Genomic DNA, 18,288 nt, shown 5'->3' with positions numbered 1-18,288 from the left:
CCGGTTCTCAAATCTCACTCTTACCCACATTATCAGATCCGAATGGATTCCGAAACAATTCCGAATCGGCGAGAAATTTTCATTCGGAATTTCATGTGGAAATCATGGATTCCGAATCAATTCCAACTCCAGTGCAACAACCGATTCCGAATGAACCGGTTCGCCTACAACCGGTTGATTCGGAAATAGTGATGTCGTAATATCGATCGATTAATCGAGTAATCGATTAATTACCTAGATAATCGAGTAATATTTAATCGATTAGCTTAAAACTAATATTCGATTATTGAGCTAATCGAATAATTAAAAAAATCCCATAGTAATAATCGAATGAATAATCGAGTAATCGATTAATATCCCAGATAATCGAATAAATTTCAATCGATTAGTTTCAAAATTATACTCGATTATTAAATAATCGAGTAATTCGAAATTTCCGACATCCCTATTCGGAAATCATTCGGAATTGAGTGAGAAGATGCGGACTGAATTGTCAATTCGTCTTCTTCTTCTTCTTTCCTGATTTTGCACGTTTTCGTGCTGATTTTCAGTATATTTTTAAACGACAACATTATATAACTGAATATACATATTTAAATCTTCATGTTTTTCGGATATACAGAACTAGTAAATAACCAGTTCTTCTTAGAATCCCAACATAAACTATTGAAATTCGCTGGAAATTAACAAAACGGCCTACCTTAGTCAGCATCATCCATTCCTCTAGCTGGAGTGTAGTGAAATGGCTTAAGTTGCTTAAATTTCACACTAACACATTCATAAAATGAGCGAATATTCAATGACATTTATAATGTCACTGTCAATCAGCAGCCAACTCAGGCGAAAATTCTAGCACTGAACCGATCGAGCACTAAAAAATCATGCAGTCGAGAAAGAATTCATTGCTCATTCCGTCATTTCGATAATGTGGGTAAGTTATTGCTGGGCTACCCAAAGCGCCGAATTGCTGCTCGAAAAATATGTACAAACTTTTTCTAGATTTGATTCAAAATTCTTTCAATTTGCACAATATATTGGTTGATGATCAAAATATTGACCAAAATCTCCAAAATGAAACTGGAATCTTTCATCTATATATATCGTAGCAAGTGTCATAAATATAGGGGGGGGATGGGGGGTAGAATCATGGAAAAAATCATATAACTTGACAAGAATCGATACGTTTTGAAGACCATGGAAACATTTTGCATACCTTAGATATAACTATACGGGGGGTGGATGTAGCAAGTGCCTTTGAATAGGGGAGTGTAATGTTTGTAATGGCATGACTCCGTAACTACTGAGCGGATTGCCACCAAATTTGGCACATATACTTCGTGCTTTTCTGAGAAGGTCATCAGGATATTTTAATGGGGAAGGGAGCGTAGTAAGTGTCCTTAACAGGGGGGTCATGAAAAATTGTGTCTAATTTGACGAGAATCGATACGTTTTGAAGATCATAGAAACATTTTGTATACCTTAGATATGATTATATGGGGGATGGATGTAGCAAGTGTCTTTAAAAAGGGGGTGTAATGTTTGGAATGGCAAAACTCCGAAACTATTTAACGGATTGCTATCGCACTTGACACAGATGCTTTTTGCTCTTCAGAGATAGTTGTAAGGGTATTTTTATGGGGGAGGGAGCGTAGCAGGTGCCCTTAACAGGGATCATGAAAAAAATTATTTAATTTGACGAGAATCGATACTTTTTAATGGCCATAGATACTTTTTGCGCAACTTAGATATGATTACAAGGGTATTCGAGTGAGGTGGATGTAGTAGGTATCTCTAAAAGGGAATGTAATACTTGTAACGACATAACTCCGGAACTACTGAACGAATTTCTATCAAATTTGGCACAGATACTCATTGCTCTTCAGAGATGATCATTAGGACATTTTCAGGGGGAAGAGTGTGTAGCAAGTGTCCACCCCTCATATATATCTTAACTAAGGTATGGAAAATGTTTGCATGGTCTTCAGAAATTATCGATTCTTGTCAAATTTTATGAATTTTTTATGACCTCTTATGTTAATGATACTTGCTACGCTTCCTCCCCTACAAAAATACCTTTATGACTATTTCTGAAGAGAAATAATTACCTGATATCTGTGCCAAGTTTTATAGCAATTCGTGTAGTAGTTTCGGAGTTAGGCCGTTACAAACATAACACTCTCTTTTTAGAGGCATGTACTACATCCACCTCACACGAATACCAAAAAGTATCTATGGTCTTCAAAAAGTATCGATTCTTGTTAAATAAAATTTTTTTTCTGTGCCAATTGTGATAGAAATCCTTTCAGTAGTTTCGGAGTTATGCCTTTACAAACATTACATCTCCCTTTTTGTAGGCTATATCCCCCCTCCACATATATCATATCTCAGGTATCGAAAATGTTTGCATGGTCTACGCTTCCTCCTTTATACAAATACATTTATGACTATTTCTGAACAAAAAATATCTGTGCCAAGTTTCATAGCAATTCGTGCAGTAGTTCCGGAGTTACATTACACTCCCCTTTATTGAGGCATATTTAAGTTGTGGAAAAAGTATTTATTATCTTCAAAAAGTACCGATTTTCGTCGAATTAGATAATTTGTTATGGACTCTCCCCCCATAAAAATACACTTATGAACATCTCTGAAGAGCTTGGAGTACATGTGCCAAGTTTGATAGCAATCCGTTCAGTAGTTTCGGAGTTATGCCATTTCAAGCATTACACCCCCCTTTTTAAAGACACTTGCTACATACATCCCTCATAAAATCATATCTAAGGTATGCGAAATATTTCTAAAGTCTTCAAAAAATATCGATTTTTTTCAAGTTATATGTCAAAAGTATTGATTTTCGTCAAGTTATATGATTTTTTTCATGACCCCCCCCCCTTCCCCCACACTTGCTACATCCGCTCCTCGTATGTTTATATCTAAGGTATGCAAAATTTTTCTATGATTTTCGAAACGTATCGATTCTTGTCAAGTTAAATGATTATTTTCATGATTTAATTTTAGGCATTTTTACACCTCTAAGCTTTTGATGAAAACTATTGACTAATTCTAATCATTCCAGAAGCGTTTGTTTTATTACGTAACTTTTATTTGTTTACTTGTTAACTATTGACTGAATTGAACAGTGGTGAGAAACGTATAAGAAATACGAAAGAGTTTGCAAGCATAAACTTGAAAACAGACAAAGTTAATGATTAAAACAGGAACTAATGAAGTTTAATATTGTTTACGACGATGCAGTATATCACGAGTTGGACCATTGAGAAAAATCATAAGTTGAGATTTGAAATCACGGTACTCAATCCAAGCCCGAACGACATGATCAATCTCGCAATTGACTTCAAAAAACTCGCTACGCATTGAGTGCATTGCTTGACGCCAACGCTGCCTCCAAAGCAACGCTTTACGTATTGTCCATCGCGCAAAAAAACTTTTCCAACTGCCGACGCAGTAGGCGTATTGACATCAACAACTGAAAATTTCTTCATTGTTTGTTTGAAATTGAAGGAATCAAGATGCTGAATCGCTTCCAGTCCGCGTTGGTGCCTCTGCTGATCGTGGCCAGTGTTTTGGCGAACCATGCTGCTTCCGTAGGACCGGAAGCTGTTCAAAGCTATATGGAGAATGTGCTCGCGAACGAATCCGGCACGAGAATGATGACTCCCGATAGCGGTATTTTCCACGAAGAAGCCGGTACTGCTTACCAACTATCAGACGAGAATTACCTGGTGGCTTTTGAATGCCTAGAAGACGATTGGAGGTAAGTTTTTTTTTCTAAAATATCATACTTTTTCGGGTTCAATTCCCCACAGCCTTGTGGGTACTTGTAATTAACCGATGCGGTAAGATGCGAATCGATCCGTAGTAGGTATTTGGGATTTTTTTAGGAATAAAACATCCAGCAGTGAAGAAAAAAGCGATTTCGTTCCAAGTATCGGGTGCAAGAGGAAGACTACGGTTACTCCCCTTTGGATCTGATGACGTTAATGACAAGTGAAGGAACGTATGGTCCGATTCCGTTTTCCAGGAAGAATGTGTTGGAAGTATCAAGCTTGCATTTTCCACGACTGGAGTAACCGGAACCATGATCACCGGACCCTTTGGTCAGATGTTACCGGGCATCTTTAGAACGTCGAAGACACCCGGATCGACTGAAGATGGCCATAGCTAAGGATGTTGCAAGTGTTGAAGAACATGATGAAGATTCATTAGCTGCTATTATGTGAATAGTTCGTTGAATAAAACTGTTGTTTTAAATCCCTAATTATTTTATTTTTTATTTTTTATTATTTTAAATTAGCTCACGTATAAATCACAAAGTATATGAGGAGAAATGAAGTAAATGGTCCGGTAGAAGCTCTTCAATCAAGTATCATTCCTTTGTTGACGTTCGATCCGACTTGTATCGTTTCGGTGATATAAAGTGTTATCCGTCTTCGATATGTACCGTTTCGTGTCGGTGCCAGCTGTCTGTGAGAATGATTGAATTACGCTTCTCTCAAATGAAGGTGGTCATAAATCTCGGGAATTCAGATATGTTTCTTCTCATATGTTTAAAAAATCAGGCTTCAATGCGAAAGTGTGCAACCGGGTTAAATATCTGAAATGGAAGCTTAATTGAGTAAACCATATTATCGTTTCTACATTAAAAATCTGGCTAGGTGAAAAACAGTCCAAAAAGGTTCCGGGAGGAAAGTTTTAATTTTAGGTCGGATTTATACATAACCTTCAAACATATCTTGAATGTGGATCTAGTTGTTAAATCATGAAAGAATTTTATATTTTTCCTCTGTATTATTTTTATTGATTTGTCATTTTTTTACCAAGTCCCGGGCTCCTACGATTACGAAATAGAATGATCATATAAATTATAATTTTCGTTTTAAAATGAATATTTATTGTATGTATTTCTTATTTTTATGATAGCGTGAAGTGTTGGAGTGTTGCAGAACTGCGAATAAGACGATACACAAATTCGTTAGAAGAGAAGTTTGAATTTGAATTGATTATTGACTATGATGTAAGCACATAAAACTTTAGTAAAACCGATATGAAAATTTTAACGCTATTATTATCATATCGTTACAGGGTTCATTTAGGAGTTCTGGTGAAGAGGACAATGTCTTTACTTTTGTAACATGGATGGAGTCGAAGTCATACACAGATGTTGAGACTGAAACTGGTGTAGATGAAGAAGTACCCGTTGTATCAAGTGCATTTGATGAAGTGCTCACAAGTAATCCATGTGATAACGAAGGAATCGCTTCTGTAGAGATGCTAGCAACACGAAAGCAACAAGCTGCACAGGGCTCTAATATGACATTACCAATTTGTATCATTATTACATATTTTTATTTATCTTTATTTAGTTATCTATTTGTCGTCGTGAACATGAAACCGTTGTTCTCATCGTCAGGTGATTTGAGCATTTTTACTCATTCGGGTAAGAATTTGTCATTATTAGAAATCCTATGAGTTAATCATAATTTTTGAAAATTCATAGGTAATAGAATAACATTGTCCGATGTCCCTGCTGCAGTTCCCGCTGACGTCGATGTTGGAGTAAATTCAAATAACGAATCCATAATCGCACCAACAACCGAAGAATCAAATGAATGTAGTGGTGATACATTCGAAGATGCACTTGGCGTTACTCCTGAAGATTGGAGTTTCCCCGTTTCAAATCGAGTTTCATCAAACATCTCGGAAGTTGGCGCTGCTACGGTGCGCTCAAATGAACATGCTGACTTGTGTTATCCTGCTGGTCCAAGCTCTGCTATATGTGATCCTGTATCGGTTAAAAAGTTAGATTTGCCACTGGTTGTAAGTGAATTGAATTTTTTGAATACTATCGAACTATATTACTATTATCTCTTTCACAGGAACCTTTAAACAGAGATGGAACCGACATAAACGCAGCATTGATAACTCTGGCTTCTTCCGCGTTAAATCTGGCTGATTCTCGGTCCTCTCAGTATATGTTCATGGAGTTGCATCGTGAATTGGATGACATTCTCCGAAAATTATCAACGATTGAAGCAATGAAGCTCGGAGTTAGCATTTTGGAACAAGCGAATGAAATTTTGGAAAAGAATCGAAGCCAACAAAAGTAGATTAGACTCATTGTTTCTATGCTCAATTATTTTTTCATTACATTTGTATATCTACATGGGATTAACTGTTGTAATAATAAAAACTTTGTTATATCTAAAAAATATTTTATCTGTTTCTTCATAAACTAATTCGAACTCCATTTCATCGAGGGTTATCCGATGTATTCTCAAAGACACTTCGCCTATTGAAGAAGTAATCCTCACTTTAATTGAATGACCAATTTTGAAACAATTCCGATACATTTTAAATTTTACACATCCTTACCAAAACTATTAGCAAATAAATTGATTAGGGTTTGTACTGCAATCGTGAAAATATGTAAACCTGAATTAGGAAAATTACAATATTTTATTTTATATTTAATAGACATTTTTTATTCAGGCCGTTTTGCGTACAAGCTATACGTGGTCGATTGAGGTGATTTTTACCTTTTTTTTATAAATATAGAAAATAGGTATAGAATACGCTCAAACTTTAGAAAAAAATTCCGAGGCCGAGTGTCATATACCAATCGATTCAGCTCGACGAACTGAGCAAATGTCCGTGTGTGTGTGTGTGTGTGTGTGTGTGTGTGTGTGTGTATGTGAGTTGTCAACAAAGATGTCGAGATCTCAGAGATGGCTGGTTTTCCCGTCACCCAGAACGCTATTGAATGGTTTTGAGATAGGATGTTTACTTTTTGAGATATACAAAGTTTTGTGTCAAAATTTTCAGTTTTTTGACAATATCTGTCACACTTGTCCTTGAAAACAGAATATGTTTCCAGACTTAGATTCCGCACGGTAATGGCTATCCAACAAGCCATTGATTGTTAAAATCCGTCCATTGTTAACGGAGATATCGACATTCTTATGTTAGCGACTTTTCCCCCTATTCCAGTAGAAGGAGTTTTGAGCGCTGTTTGACAAAGCAATGCTTGGGAGCAATGTGAAACACGATTTTTAATACTGTTACATACAATTGTTTCTAAGTACCACAAAGACTGTGTACAGCCTCCTTTTTCATGGTATTTTGCCTCGGAACGATTTTAGCACGGTTCGTTTTTGGCAAAATAATCGTTCGAATATGACATGTAAAACAGATGATGGTAGAATTTTCGAGTTGAAAGCAATCCATAATTATATTGGTTTAAACTACTTACAGCAATAAATGCTGGAAGAACATAACTCCCATATACCATTCGAAGCAGTTCGTCGAAATCAGCAAATGCGTGTGTGACAGTTCGACTTAATACTAAAGACTGTCCCAGAAAGTAGTTTGATTTCACTGTAAATAATTCACAAGTGTTAGATATTCAAATTCTATTCGATATACTGATAATATTAGACTACAACAACGAAATATTATTCTCAACATTTGCTACTTAGCCATTGTAGACTAGCTGGCGCACCTTCTTGCGAACGTTCCTCATTAAATTCCGTACAGACTTCTTGGCGACAAGTTTTGACACTTTTTTCCAATCTTTTTCGAACTGTTGAATGGTTTCGGCTACCGAGACATGTTTCCTAAGACGTGTCTTCGTTAATGCCTAAAATTCCTCAATTGGTCGAAGTTGTAGGCAATTTGGTGGATTCATGTCTTTTGGGGACGAAAGTGACATTTTTGGTAGTATACCATTCTACCGTTGATTTCGAGTAGTGGCAAGAAGCAAGATCTAGCCAGAAGACAACAGGATCCTTGTGGCTTCGAATCATGGGTAGAAGTCGTTTTTGTAAACATTCCTCGATGTATATTTCGCTGTTCATTGAAGCAGTGGTGATGAAGGGTTTTCGAAATCTTACCGCAACTTCAAATTGCTTGCCAGACCATAGCTTTCTTGCAAAAATTTTCGACTCCGATCGATGTCTCGGACTGGTTCAACACTTGCCCTTCTCGCACCGTATAATATTGTGGTCCCGACAAGGATTTGTAATCGAGTTTCACGTAGATTCCGTCGTCCATGATTATGCAGTTCAAATTTCCAGCAACAATCGTATTGTAAAGCTTTCGAACCCTCGGCCTGATCGATGCTTCTTGTTTCGGACTACGTTTTGGTTGTTTTCTGCTTCTAATAGGTTCGAAGACTCAAACGTTTCTAGCACGAAGAACATTTGACTTCGAAGTGCCCACTTTTTGGCCACATCTCGAACTGAAACCTCCTTCTTTTGCTCGAACGCCTTCAGTATACGTTTATCCAATTGACGGTTAGCAGGACCTTTTTTTCGACCCGTTTTCGGTTTATCCTCAAAGGTGTTATCCTCACTGAACTTCCTGAATGCATTTCGTACGGCTTTTTCACTTACTCCTTCCATTTTTGCTATCTTTCTCAGTGACAGTCCGCGTTCTGTGCAAAATTTATACACAATTTTTCGACGTTGTTCTGCTGAAACTCCACGCATTTCGAAACAAACTAATGAAAACGAATAAACAACTGCACGAGTGGTTAGAGAGCGTAAACAACAGGACGCAGTCATAAAAATTGACAGATTCTGAACCATTGCGTAATGGCAGCGGTTTTTGGTTGCGTCCATACTATCTGGGACAGTCTTCATTTATTCGTCATATTAATTTAAGGCCATACAAATCGTTCCGGGTTATGCTGGTTTCTAAATACCGGCTCTGGATATACCGTAAATAACCGTAAACTCTAAAGTGGAACTTACTTTGATATATCGTGGAATGTTTAATCGATTATTACACGTTTAGATTCAAATTCGATCCGATTTGCAGTTTCGACACTACAGGATAATGAGTGATTAAAATCTGAAATTTCCGCTTGAAACAACGGTCATTAAAATAATGTCATGAGAACTGTAACACCGAAGAATATTCATGCAAAAAACACATGCGGATTGATAAAAAAAGGTATCATCTCACTGCTAGGTGGATTAAGCACGTTTTTAATTAAACTATTTTGTATATTCGATCTCCTTGTCACCCTTTTTTTGTTGGCGAGAGGAGCTTTCATTTCCATCCAGTGAGGATTGATGGGGAACTTACTATATTTATTAGATTTGATTCGTATCATGACCATTCTGTAGTATTATACTACAGATAACCGACACCCAAGCTCATACAAACTTATTTTTTAAAACCCGTTTAAAGCATACAAGTGAAAATTTATTGCACATCATAATTGCGTACGATTTTGCACTCATGAATTACCACTGTGTGCAAGATCAAATGCAAGAGTGGTGAAATGTAGCGTCATAAAATGCGCGCAAAATTTTATCCGCTTCAGTTGAACGAACCGTCGCACAAAGCATACCAAGAAAAACGGACACATAGAAACAAGAACTTTTTTCAATGATTGAGCGCAGTGGGCTTACCTCTCGTTATATTGGCTTGTAAAAAAGACTGGACGTAATGGATTTTTTTTTTTGTTTCGATTATAGAGGTTTTAACCTTAAGGTCATTCGCCTCTTCGGGCCAGAAAAACTTTCTGACTCTATGTGCGGGGTTGGGAATCGAACCCAGGCGGGCTGCGTGAATGGCATCGACTTACCCATCACACTATACCCGTCCCCTGTAATGGATTTTTGAATTCTTCACACTTTGAATATATGCTAATTCAATCGTTATTGTTAGTGATTACTCTTACACTAGAGCTATAAATCATGAGTAATTATGAATAACTAACATGAGGTTATATGTATATGTATTAAATAACTTACTGAGATAGACTTTACGTAAAAGTATTAACTTGACTCGCATGATAGAGCGCGGTCCAATTTATTTATCGAATACATTCAATACCAATATATTCCATTCTACTTGACTTTCATTATCATCTTCGAATAAGTAGAAAGTATTATTTATGTTGTGTCAATAGAATCGTAGCACTAGCTATGAAATCGAAGCTTTGCTATAAGTCGGCTGCGAAGTCTGTTAAAACAGAAAGGCCAAATTTCTCAGAAGAAATGTAATTCCAAGACTTCTACACCCAGACATTTTCCTGGTGTGGATTCAGTATTCTCCCAATTCGTTTCCGCCACTCCTGCTGTGCGCTAAGAATTGGCTGCGAAGCCTGTTGAAACAAATGGTCATATTCAACAATAAATGTAATACTAAGACTTTGCTTTGCTTGATGACGTTTATTCGAGTTGTTTATTAACAATGTTGAAATTTGATTCATTTACAATCACTTATGTATTTTTTATTGATATCAATTGGTTTTAATGCAATAAATTAATATTTTTTCGACTTTTTACTCATATTTTAAACATTTATTATTTAGTTCGAAGGAAATGTATAGAGTTTTGTCTACCTACTTTGGACATAAGTAATTGCTCCCATAAAACATAAGAATAGTTATACAAGGTTTATTCATTACAAAGCAATATAGTTAAACTGTTTAAAAATTTTAGTATTAGTCATAAGACCACAACAAAACCACAATCTTTGTAAATATATACACAATTAAACAATTGCACTTTTTATGAATCATTTAATTCTACTATTTCACTTTCACATCACTACACTTCCGCTAAGTATAACAAACGTAACAATACAATATTTCAGACTGTTATTTGCAGCCTTCGTCAGTGTATAAATTTAATAAATTTGTTGAAAGGATGCTGTCGTGTTGCATTTTTATAAGAAACGTATGCGGATAGTCTAAAGGTTGAATATTATCTATGTTCGTTGGTGTTGAAAGGCAAAGTAGACTTATTTAGTTTGACTCGATGCAATAAGGTAACTAAGTTATTTTTGAAAAAATTCACAAATGACTAGTGTTCGCTTTATTTGTTCGATGTATATTTCAGGGTGGCAAGTGAATTAGCGATGTCAATTTCCCGGTTTTTTCCCGGTTTTCCCGGTGCGCGAGATAAAAATTTCCCGGTTTTTAGAACAGACACAAATAGCTTAGTTTTAAAATATTTGTCTCATTTAAGCTTTTAATAAAAATCCCATGTCCAAAAGAACACCGAAAGTTGAGAAATGAAGTATTTTGCGGGTATCTTCTTGGAACTACGTTTAAAAATCTCATCCACAGTTTGTTCAAACGTTCATCTTCTGAAGTGACAGTACCACCCTACTCAATGTATTCCATCTTTATTTTGTATGTTACTTCGCCAGAAACATCGATGTAACAATAGGATTAAAATAAGAAACATATCTGGCCAACGGTTATGAAAGCGATCAGTCTTGTATATTTAGAGCTCAAATATACACAGTTCGAAAAATTTTTGTGATTTTACAACTTATCAGATGCACATAAATGGAGCGTCATATTTGACACAAATGTATATTCAAGAACATGTAAAATTGTGTGATTTGAAAATTATATGGCTTTAAAACGAATGGAATAAAAATCAAAAGATCGACAGCAACTTGAACCGAAAAACATTAGATCACAAAGCACACCAGTTAGTCGACTGAGCCACAGAAGCACATATCTGCTTGGCTGGTAAATCGTGCATATAAATTCATACAGTCTGATTTGTTGGCCGAGTGCAAATTACACTCGTAAACAGCAAATTTCTGTACGAATGGAATATTGCGTCATTTGAGAAGTTAAGTAGTTATAAATTGTATCGTTTGTAGAATTATGTCACCTGTGAAATTCATAATTTCTTTCTGTGTACTTGCAATTTTCTCGAAAAATCAAACAATTTTATTCATACTTCTTGCTTTCTTTAATAATGCTCTTAAGCGCAGCTTTCGCATCAAATTGGTCGATTATTGGTGGTGTTTTTTAAGGTTTCCAGAAATATCATCAGGCATTTTAAAGCCTAATAATGGAAAATTAAATTTAAAGTCATTAAAAAAAATATTTTTCGAGTTATTCAAGCTTCTGCCAGACTACCACTCAATCAGTCTTTATAAGGCTATCTGGAAAATCAGTCCTTAATAAAACTTATTCAAATTAGGAGTGTATTCTAGAGATGGGCAAAACCGTTCATTTCAAAGAACCGTTGAAAACTTAATAGTTGTACCGAAAGAATTAGTTCTATTGAACCGTCATCTCGTTTTTCTGAAACTTTGTATGTCTCTTCGAAAATAATATGAGAGCAACAAATTATATTTTGTAGAAAACAGATTCTATAATAGTGAGTGCTTTTTGCATGAGTTCTACCAGTGTTGGTGATTGCCGAAAATTTGACAGAAACTGCTATATTGCTATCTATATTGTATACAACATTTTCAATCCGGTAGAATGTAGATGCTACAAGAAATCGTGTCTCTCAATGCATGAACCGTGAGAGAATTTTTCTACATTTCTTCGCTCCACTTCATACTCTGAGTATTTCACGCCCTTAAAAAAAATTACAGTCTGATAATGATCGTTGCTGTGTGGAATTCCCCAAGAGAGAATCGCAAGTTGACAATTATCGCAGAAAATCGAATCGATGATTCAACTTGATGATTCTCATACTAGGTTGCAATATTTCAAAACCCTTGTGTGGAGAATTCACATACATTGTCATAGACACAATTTATACAAAGGTTATATGCACATAGTTAGAATAAGCGACAATCGTAAAATGATTCTATCGCAATTATCAACTGCCCGTATAGAATCGGATCGCGAAACGAGAATAAGCGACCATTTTTTGCTTCAAAGAGGATCCCCACAGCGGCGTGCTAACCTTTGATTCTCAGACAGGTCATCGAGAGAAATTCGCTCTCGCACTGGTGTCTATTCTATGTTATATGAGCCATGCCGGGTTTTTGTTGTTGCGATGATTTCCAACTCTCTTTGATGGCACTGATTCAATCGTTGAAGAGTTGCCAGTGAACGTTCTTTTATACGATAAAAGCTATCCTTGAGTTCTACCAATAATCATACTTTTTTGTATACCAACCCGTAAAACCGATCCCTTCTAACAACATATACGATATTCTTTCAAAATTGGCTTCTGGCGAGACAGAACAAAATCTTTCTAGAATTTCTTAAAATGTACGCTTGTCACTTTGGAAAAACAACAACAATCTATGCCTCTAGTGACTGAGATGATCTAAATTTGATTCTCCTATCATCGACAATCTTCGACTGCTTCTTCGTCGACATCAATATGCTGATAACCTTAAAAAAACATAGATTCACTGAACAAATCAAACCATCTTCAAACCATTCTAAGGTTCTAACAAACTCTGTAAAGCCAATTTCAGCTGTCAAAGAAGAAAATTAAACATTCCTTGCAAACGGTGGATAAGGTGAGAGCTTTGAGACTGAGACAATTTTTGATGAAATTAGGAGAATCATTGGCTGACACTCAAAAACATGAATGCTCCTAAGAATTCTTTAAAAATTATTAAACATGTTACCTGATGTTACTTTTACCATTATGCATACTTATTCTGAAATTAAATAGAAATCCAGCAGAAGCATCCAAATTATCTTTACTTTCATTTGAGCATTCATTGTGCTGTTATTGATGACAACTATGAAAGCTCTTGTTGATTTAAAATTTTTGTCAAACCCTTACAAAAACCGTTGAATGAAACATGGGGTGTTGGCCCTATTTTCATTGGATTGTACACAGTTCAATCTGTGTGGGGCAATAAGATGTTTTAAAACTTGTACTGAACTTCTCGTTCAAATATTAAATTGAGTATTGTCTCCAACTTTTCATTTGTTGTATCAGACGAAGCATGATGCTAAAAAATCGTTACTGAGATCAGGGCTAGTAAATTTTTTCCCGGATTTGCACTTAAATTCCCGGTTTTCCCGATATTCCCGGTCACTTGCCACCCTAATATTTGTCCCAATGAGAACACTAGATTTTATATACGGCAGAGTTTCTCAATTTATCTAGGATCTTTTGTGAAAATTACAATAGTTTCAATCGATAATACTTACTGCAGAATACTAAATTCATTATTTTATATGTAATTTTTGCTCACGATATAATGCCACCGTGCCCACCGTGCATTTCTCACACCACCTCAATACGAAACAGCAGCGCGCAAGCAATAAAAAAAATGCGGAAAAGTTTATGTAAACTTTTTCAAATTTCAGTTGTTTTAGCTGAATTTTATAATTTTGAGTTGCATTTTCAGATTCTTTGTGAAATTCTTCTACAAACACTACTTTTCAGTACTAAAATCTTCCCCGTGGAACGGAACAGTGACCGTTTATACATTTCAAAAACCAATTACGGCTCGGCAAAGCAAATTTTCAAAATTCTAAGAATACTTAGTTATGATAAATTTGATTTCGAAAACTTAAGTGTTTTTGGTTTTTCGAAAATCGGTCTAGTTTTTGAATAAAATGTACATATTTACCAACCAAATATTATTGATCATCGTTTATTAAACGTTTAGAAAATTTTCTTAGGCAGAAAACCTTCGCAGTACGATCAATCTTTTCTGCTTCACGATTTCTGTTGTCATCTTTGCTGTCAAAGGATATGATGAAAATTGGAATTTTTGACGACAGATGAAAACGCACATGTTTTGTTTCGTTTTGTAACTGGCGACGAATAATGGATCAATTTGAGACAAAGTCATTCAGCAGCATGAAAACGCTCCCGCACATTCAGCCAAAGTGATCAATGAAACAGTTTCTCCGCTTAGTCGGGAACTCCTATTTCATGAGAAATATTTCTAAACTTATTCATAATGGTTTTATTCTTTTTCATTACATAAACATATATACACCATTTTATTGTAATGTATTCTGAAACTCAAGTTCTTTCTCCAATTTCACGAAGCTTTTTGAATAGGTAAAGAACTGTTTCTTTTACAAAACTGAACCGATATGTTTGAAGAAAGGTCAAATTCTACTAGAATTTTTATTATTATTTTCTGAAAAAAATTGAATTTAAAGTATCTTCTTCACACGATTTTCGTTGAAAGAAACCCCTCCGGACTCGGACTTTTTCACCAGGCCCGGAAATTCAAAGATTTAAAAGTTCTCCTATTCTTCGTAACACCTACAACAAACAAAAAAGTACCGTATGAAACGCTTCCTAACACCTGTAACATACAAAAAAAAAAATAACACATGTAACATAAGCGTAACACCTATAGCATACAAAAAAGTAACGCATGTAACGCTTCATAAGCAAAGTATGTCAAATTCGTCCGCGCCAAAATAGCAGCACTGCGCACCCATACAATTGACATGTGATGCCGTGCGATGCTTGGATACACAGTCGCGACTCAAATTGTACAAATAACTTCCATTTGATGTCCCGAAACACTGTTGCATTTTAGGTAAACAAACAAGTTATTGTGAGAGAATCGACCCACAAATATCATGCTTTCGCCTAACGAGCAAGGTACACACTTATAACCGATTCTCGAGCTCGGTATAATAAAATGCCGAATAAGAACGGCAACACAACATTTTACTGATTGTTCAGTAATCCACATGCTCTTTCCCGAAATTCGTCAAAGCAATATTCTGATATCTCGGTAAAGCGTTTTTTTGCCGAAGGCATAATATTATGCTGAGCATGTCAATAAGCAACAAATATACCGAAATCAGTAAATCCGTTTGCCGAGATTGCGAACAATGTGTTAGCTTTTACTGAAATTCGGTGAGACACTCATCTAATGTCTCTTGTAAATTTTGCAAAGCACCACGTCACCTTTACAAGTTGAGCCGGAAAACATATAAATTGGATGAAGGAAAAAGATTTTCATGTTTCGTGATTTTAAATCTATATACTTTTCATATACACTATACATAAACATCTGCTTATTAACAGGTATTAGGCTCTCTGACAGCTCACTTACAACCACAAATGCAAATGAGATTGGTTTGTTTTCATCAGGAAACGAATGCATTAAACACAGTTCAGACGATCAATCAACTTCGGTCGACGTCCAGATTGGTTTATTGATTTTATTTAGCCGAATATTGCTCACGTATCCGACATTAAAAAAGTTCCGTGAACTTGACGTAGTGTCCTTTCATATGAATTGCTTGAACTTAATGTTGTTGTTCCGTAATCGTTCCATACAGGTGATAGCCGCTTGATGCTGCGTGTGAATCGCTTTTACATATAGTTTTGTTTTCATCAGGAAACGTGTTGGCCACCAATTTTTCAGTAGGGCCACCGTTCATTTTTCACCGGGCATAGAAACCTCAATAGGCGTTGATGAACACTAGAAGCTAGTGATGTTTTCTGTTGTTGATGTTTATCTTTTTTGTATGGTGAATTAAGGATCAAGAGTAAACCAAGTTAATTAGTGTTGGTAATTTGTGTATTACGTACATTTTATTTGGTACGTATGTCATAGATCTATGTATTCATGTATGCAGTGCAACCAGTATATCAAAGTGGCTTGCACGATTGAGTTTCATACAATCTTTTTAGCATCAATTTATTCTCAAGCGAACGTTACGCCAGACTTTTTGGATGAAATATCAGTTCTTTTTCACCAACGTTTGATGGAAAATTGCTTACACTTTATGAATGTAGATTTTAATTCCCTAATAAAAAAGTTAGCAACACTGCTTCAATGCGTTTGTATTACATTGCGCCACACAAAACTAAATATTTTCTGTTACAATAGCAGTTTTTCGAAAAAAAAATATATAGTTTTACGACAACATTCCATATCCATTGCCTTTCGCGTGTTAAATTAAAGATTCCTATTGTGCGGGCTTACTTATAGAAGGTACGTAAATCACAGACTAACAGACATGACAGTATGAGTAAATTCTTATAAAAATAATTTTTCGTGACGCACTAGTTCCACCTATATTGTACTGCGCGAACTATTTACTATCTGTACACCCCTTGTGGTATGTAAAAGTTTTTTTTACTAGTTGGTTTCCCCTCGTTTGTCAACAGCGATCAGCTGCTTGCAGGGATGCCTGATTTCATCGAAATATTTGAAAAGGAATCGTCACAATAAATTATTGGATTACGTTGATAATATATTTAACTTTTTCGCGATGTTGGAAGGTAACCATTTATTTGACTCAACGTTGCTCATCTAGACTATTTTTTATTGTGTTGGTAATTTTCACCCGAAATTAAGTGGCGGCAGACCAGAAGCAAGTAAATATTGTAACAAAACAGGTTCGATTTTGTATTTCGTTGGAGAATGAGAAGTAGGCACAATTATGTATATGGTTTTGGCAATATGTATTAAATCTGTATCCTGCATGAAATTCGCATGGACGTATACAAATTAATACATTACTGGTGATTCTGTATAAATGGCAACTCTGTTGGTAAATGAAAAAAATAAACACAGTCTAGATGACCGACAGGATGTTTTTGATAGGGTAACGTGGCGCCATCATGACGCATGTGAGTACTGTCCCAAATAAAGGAATATTCGAAATGACCGTTAAAATGATTGAAGAATTTAATTTGAGTGTCCTGTCTGTTAGTCTGTGCGTAAATCTTTATATCGCAATAATTTCTGCAAGAGAAAATGTGTTGAGTGGGTGTAAGCTGAAACTGAAATATTTTTTCTTGAGCAGTTTTAAGGAAAGCGGAAGAGTTTTAGACTAAAATTTTCGCTTTTCTTGAATTGCAATTTTAAGTAGAATGATCCGATTGATTTATTTTTCAACCATGTAGAAGATTAATTGATTAAAATCAGGAAAAGAAGCGTCGGAGTTTGTTTTTACGCACACATTGTTGACATTACTCATACGCTTGCAAAGAATCTTGCTCCTTAAGACGATCAAAAATAAAACACCCCTTTTCCCCCTTTCGCCCCTTTTTTAACTTAATCTTTTGTGATATTTATATCATACAATAATGAACCAACATTCTTTCTACGTTCACTCGGACATTCTCGATCGAATCCTGATCGCTTTTGCTGAGCTAACTGCAAAAACGCTACCGACAAGTTCGGCAATAATTAACAGTTGACAAATTCAGAATAGCCGAGATTCTCAGTAATTATAGATTTTGCCGAGACGATTGCCAAGAACTCGGCTGTGCCGGTCTCAGCATTTTTGCCGAAATTCAGCAATCAAATTTAAGTGTGTAAACCAAAATACGATTGAACCAATTGTTATTTATTTACGTTTGCAATCAGCTGATTTTCTAATGTTCCGATTTTGGTCTCATTAAAATAGCACCGTTATAGGAGTCCGAATTTTTCGAATTATTCGATTATTCAATCAACGTTTCCAGGTACAGCGATTTATTTCTCGGTTGATTTTTCAGAAGGCCGTAAGAGCAATTCACAGTTTCTCTGTGTATACTTTCTCTTCTATTAATTACGTTTATCACTCAACTCTTTGCATAAAATGATACC

General features: G+C 35.7%; 2 protein-coding genes across 3 annotated transcripts in view; one reads left to right on the top strand and one right to left on the bottom strand.

The window, feature by feature from the left end:
* The window catches only part of LOC131435155 (uncharacterized), a 33,207-nt gene extending 25,820 nt beyond the window's left edge, over positions 1 to 7,387 (top strand). Inside the window, exons 3-6 of the mRNA XM_058602748.1 lie at positions 4,939 to 5,032; positions 5,101 to 5,455; positions 5,516 to 5,835; positions 5,895 to 7,387. Coding sequence (XP_058458731.1) covers positions 5,155 to 5,455; positions 5,516 to 5,835; positions 5,895 to 6,125 — 852 coding nt within the window. The 5' untranslated portion in view covers positions 4,939 to 5,032; positions 5,101 to 5,154 and the 3' untranslated portion in view covers positions 6,126 to 7,387. The remainder of the gene's footprint in view (positions 1 to 4,938; positions 5,033 to 5,100; positions 5,456 to 5,515; positions 5,836 to 5,894) is intronic.
* LOC131435154 (WD repeat, SAM and U-box domain-containing protein 1-like) overlaps positions 1 to 18,288 on the bottom strand; it is a 61,029-nt gene that overhangs the window by 32,495 nt on the left and 10,246 nt on the right. The window lies entirely within an intron of this gene.

Source organism: Malaya genurostris, chromosome 3 (genome assembly GCF_030247185.1).
Source record: "Malaya genurostris strain Urasoe2022 chromosome 3, Malgen_1.1, whole genome shotgun sequence".
Classification (NCBI taxonomy): Eukaryota; Metazoa; Arthropoda; class Insecta; order Diptera; family Culicidae; genus Malaya; species Malaya genurostris.
Note: the sequence above shows the minus strand (reverse complement) of the source record. Positions and strands in the feature narration are given on the sequence as shown.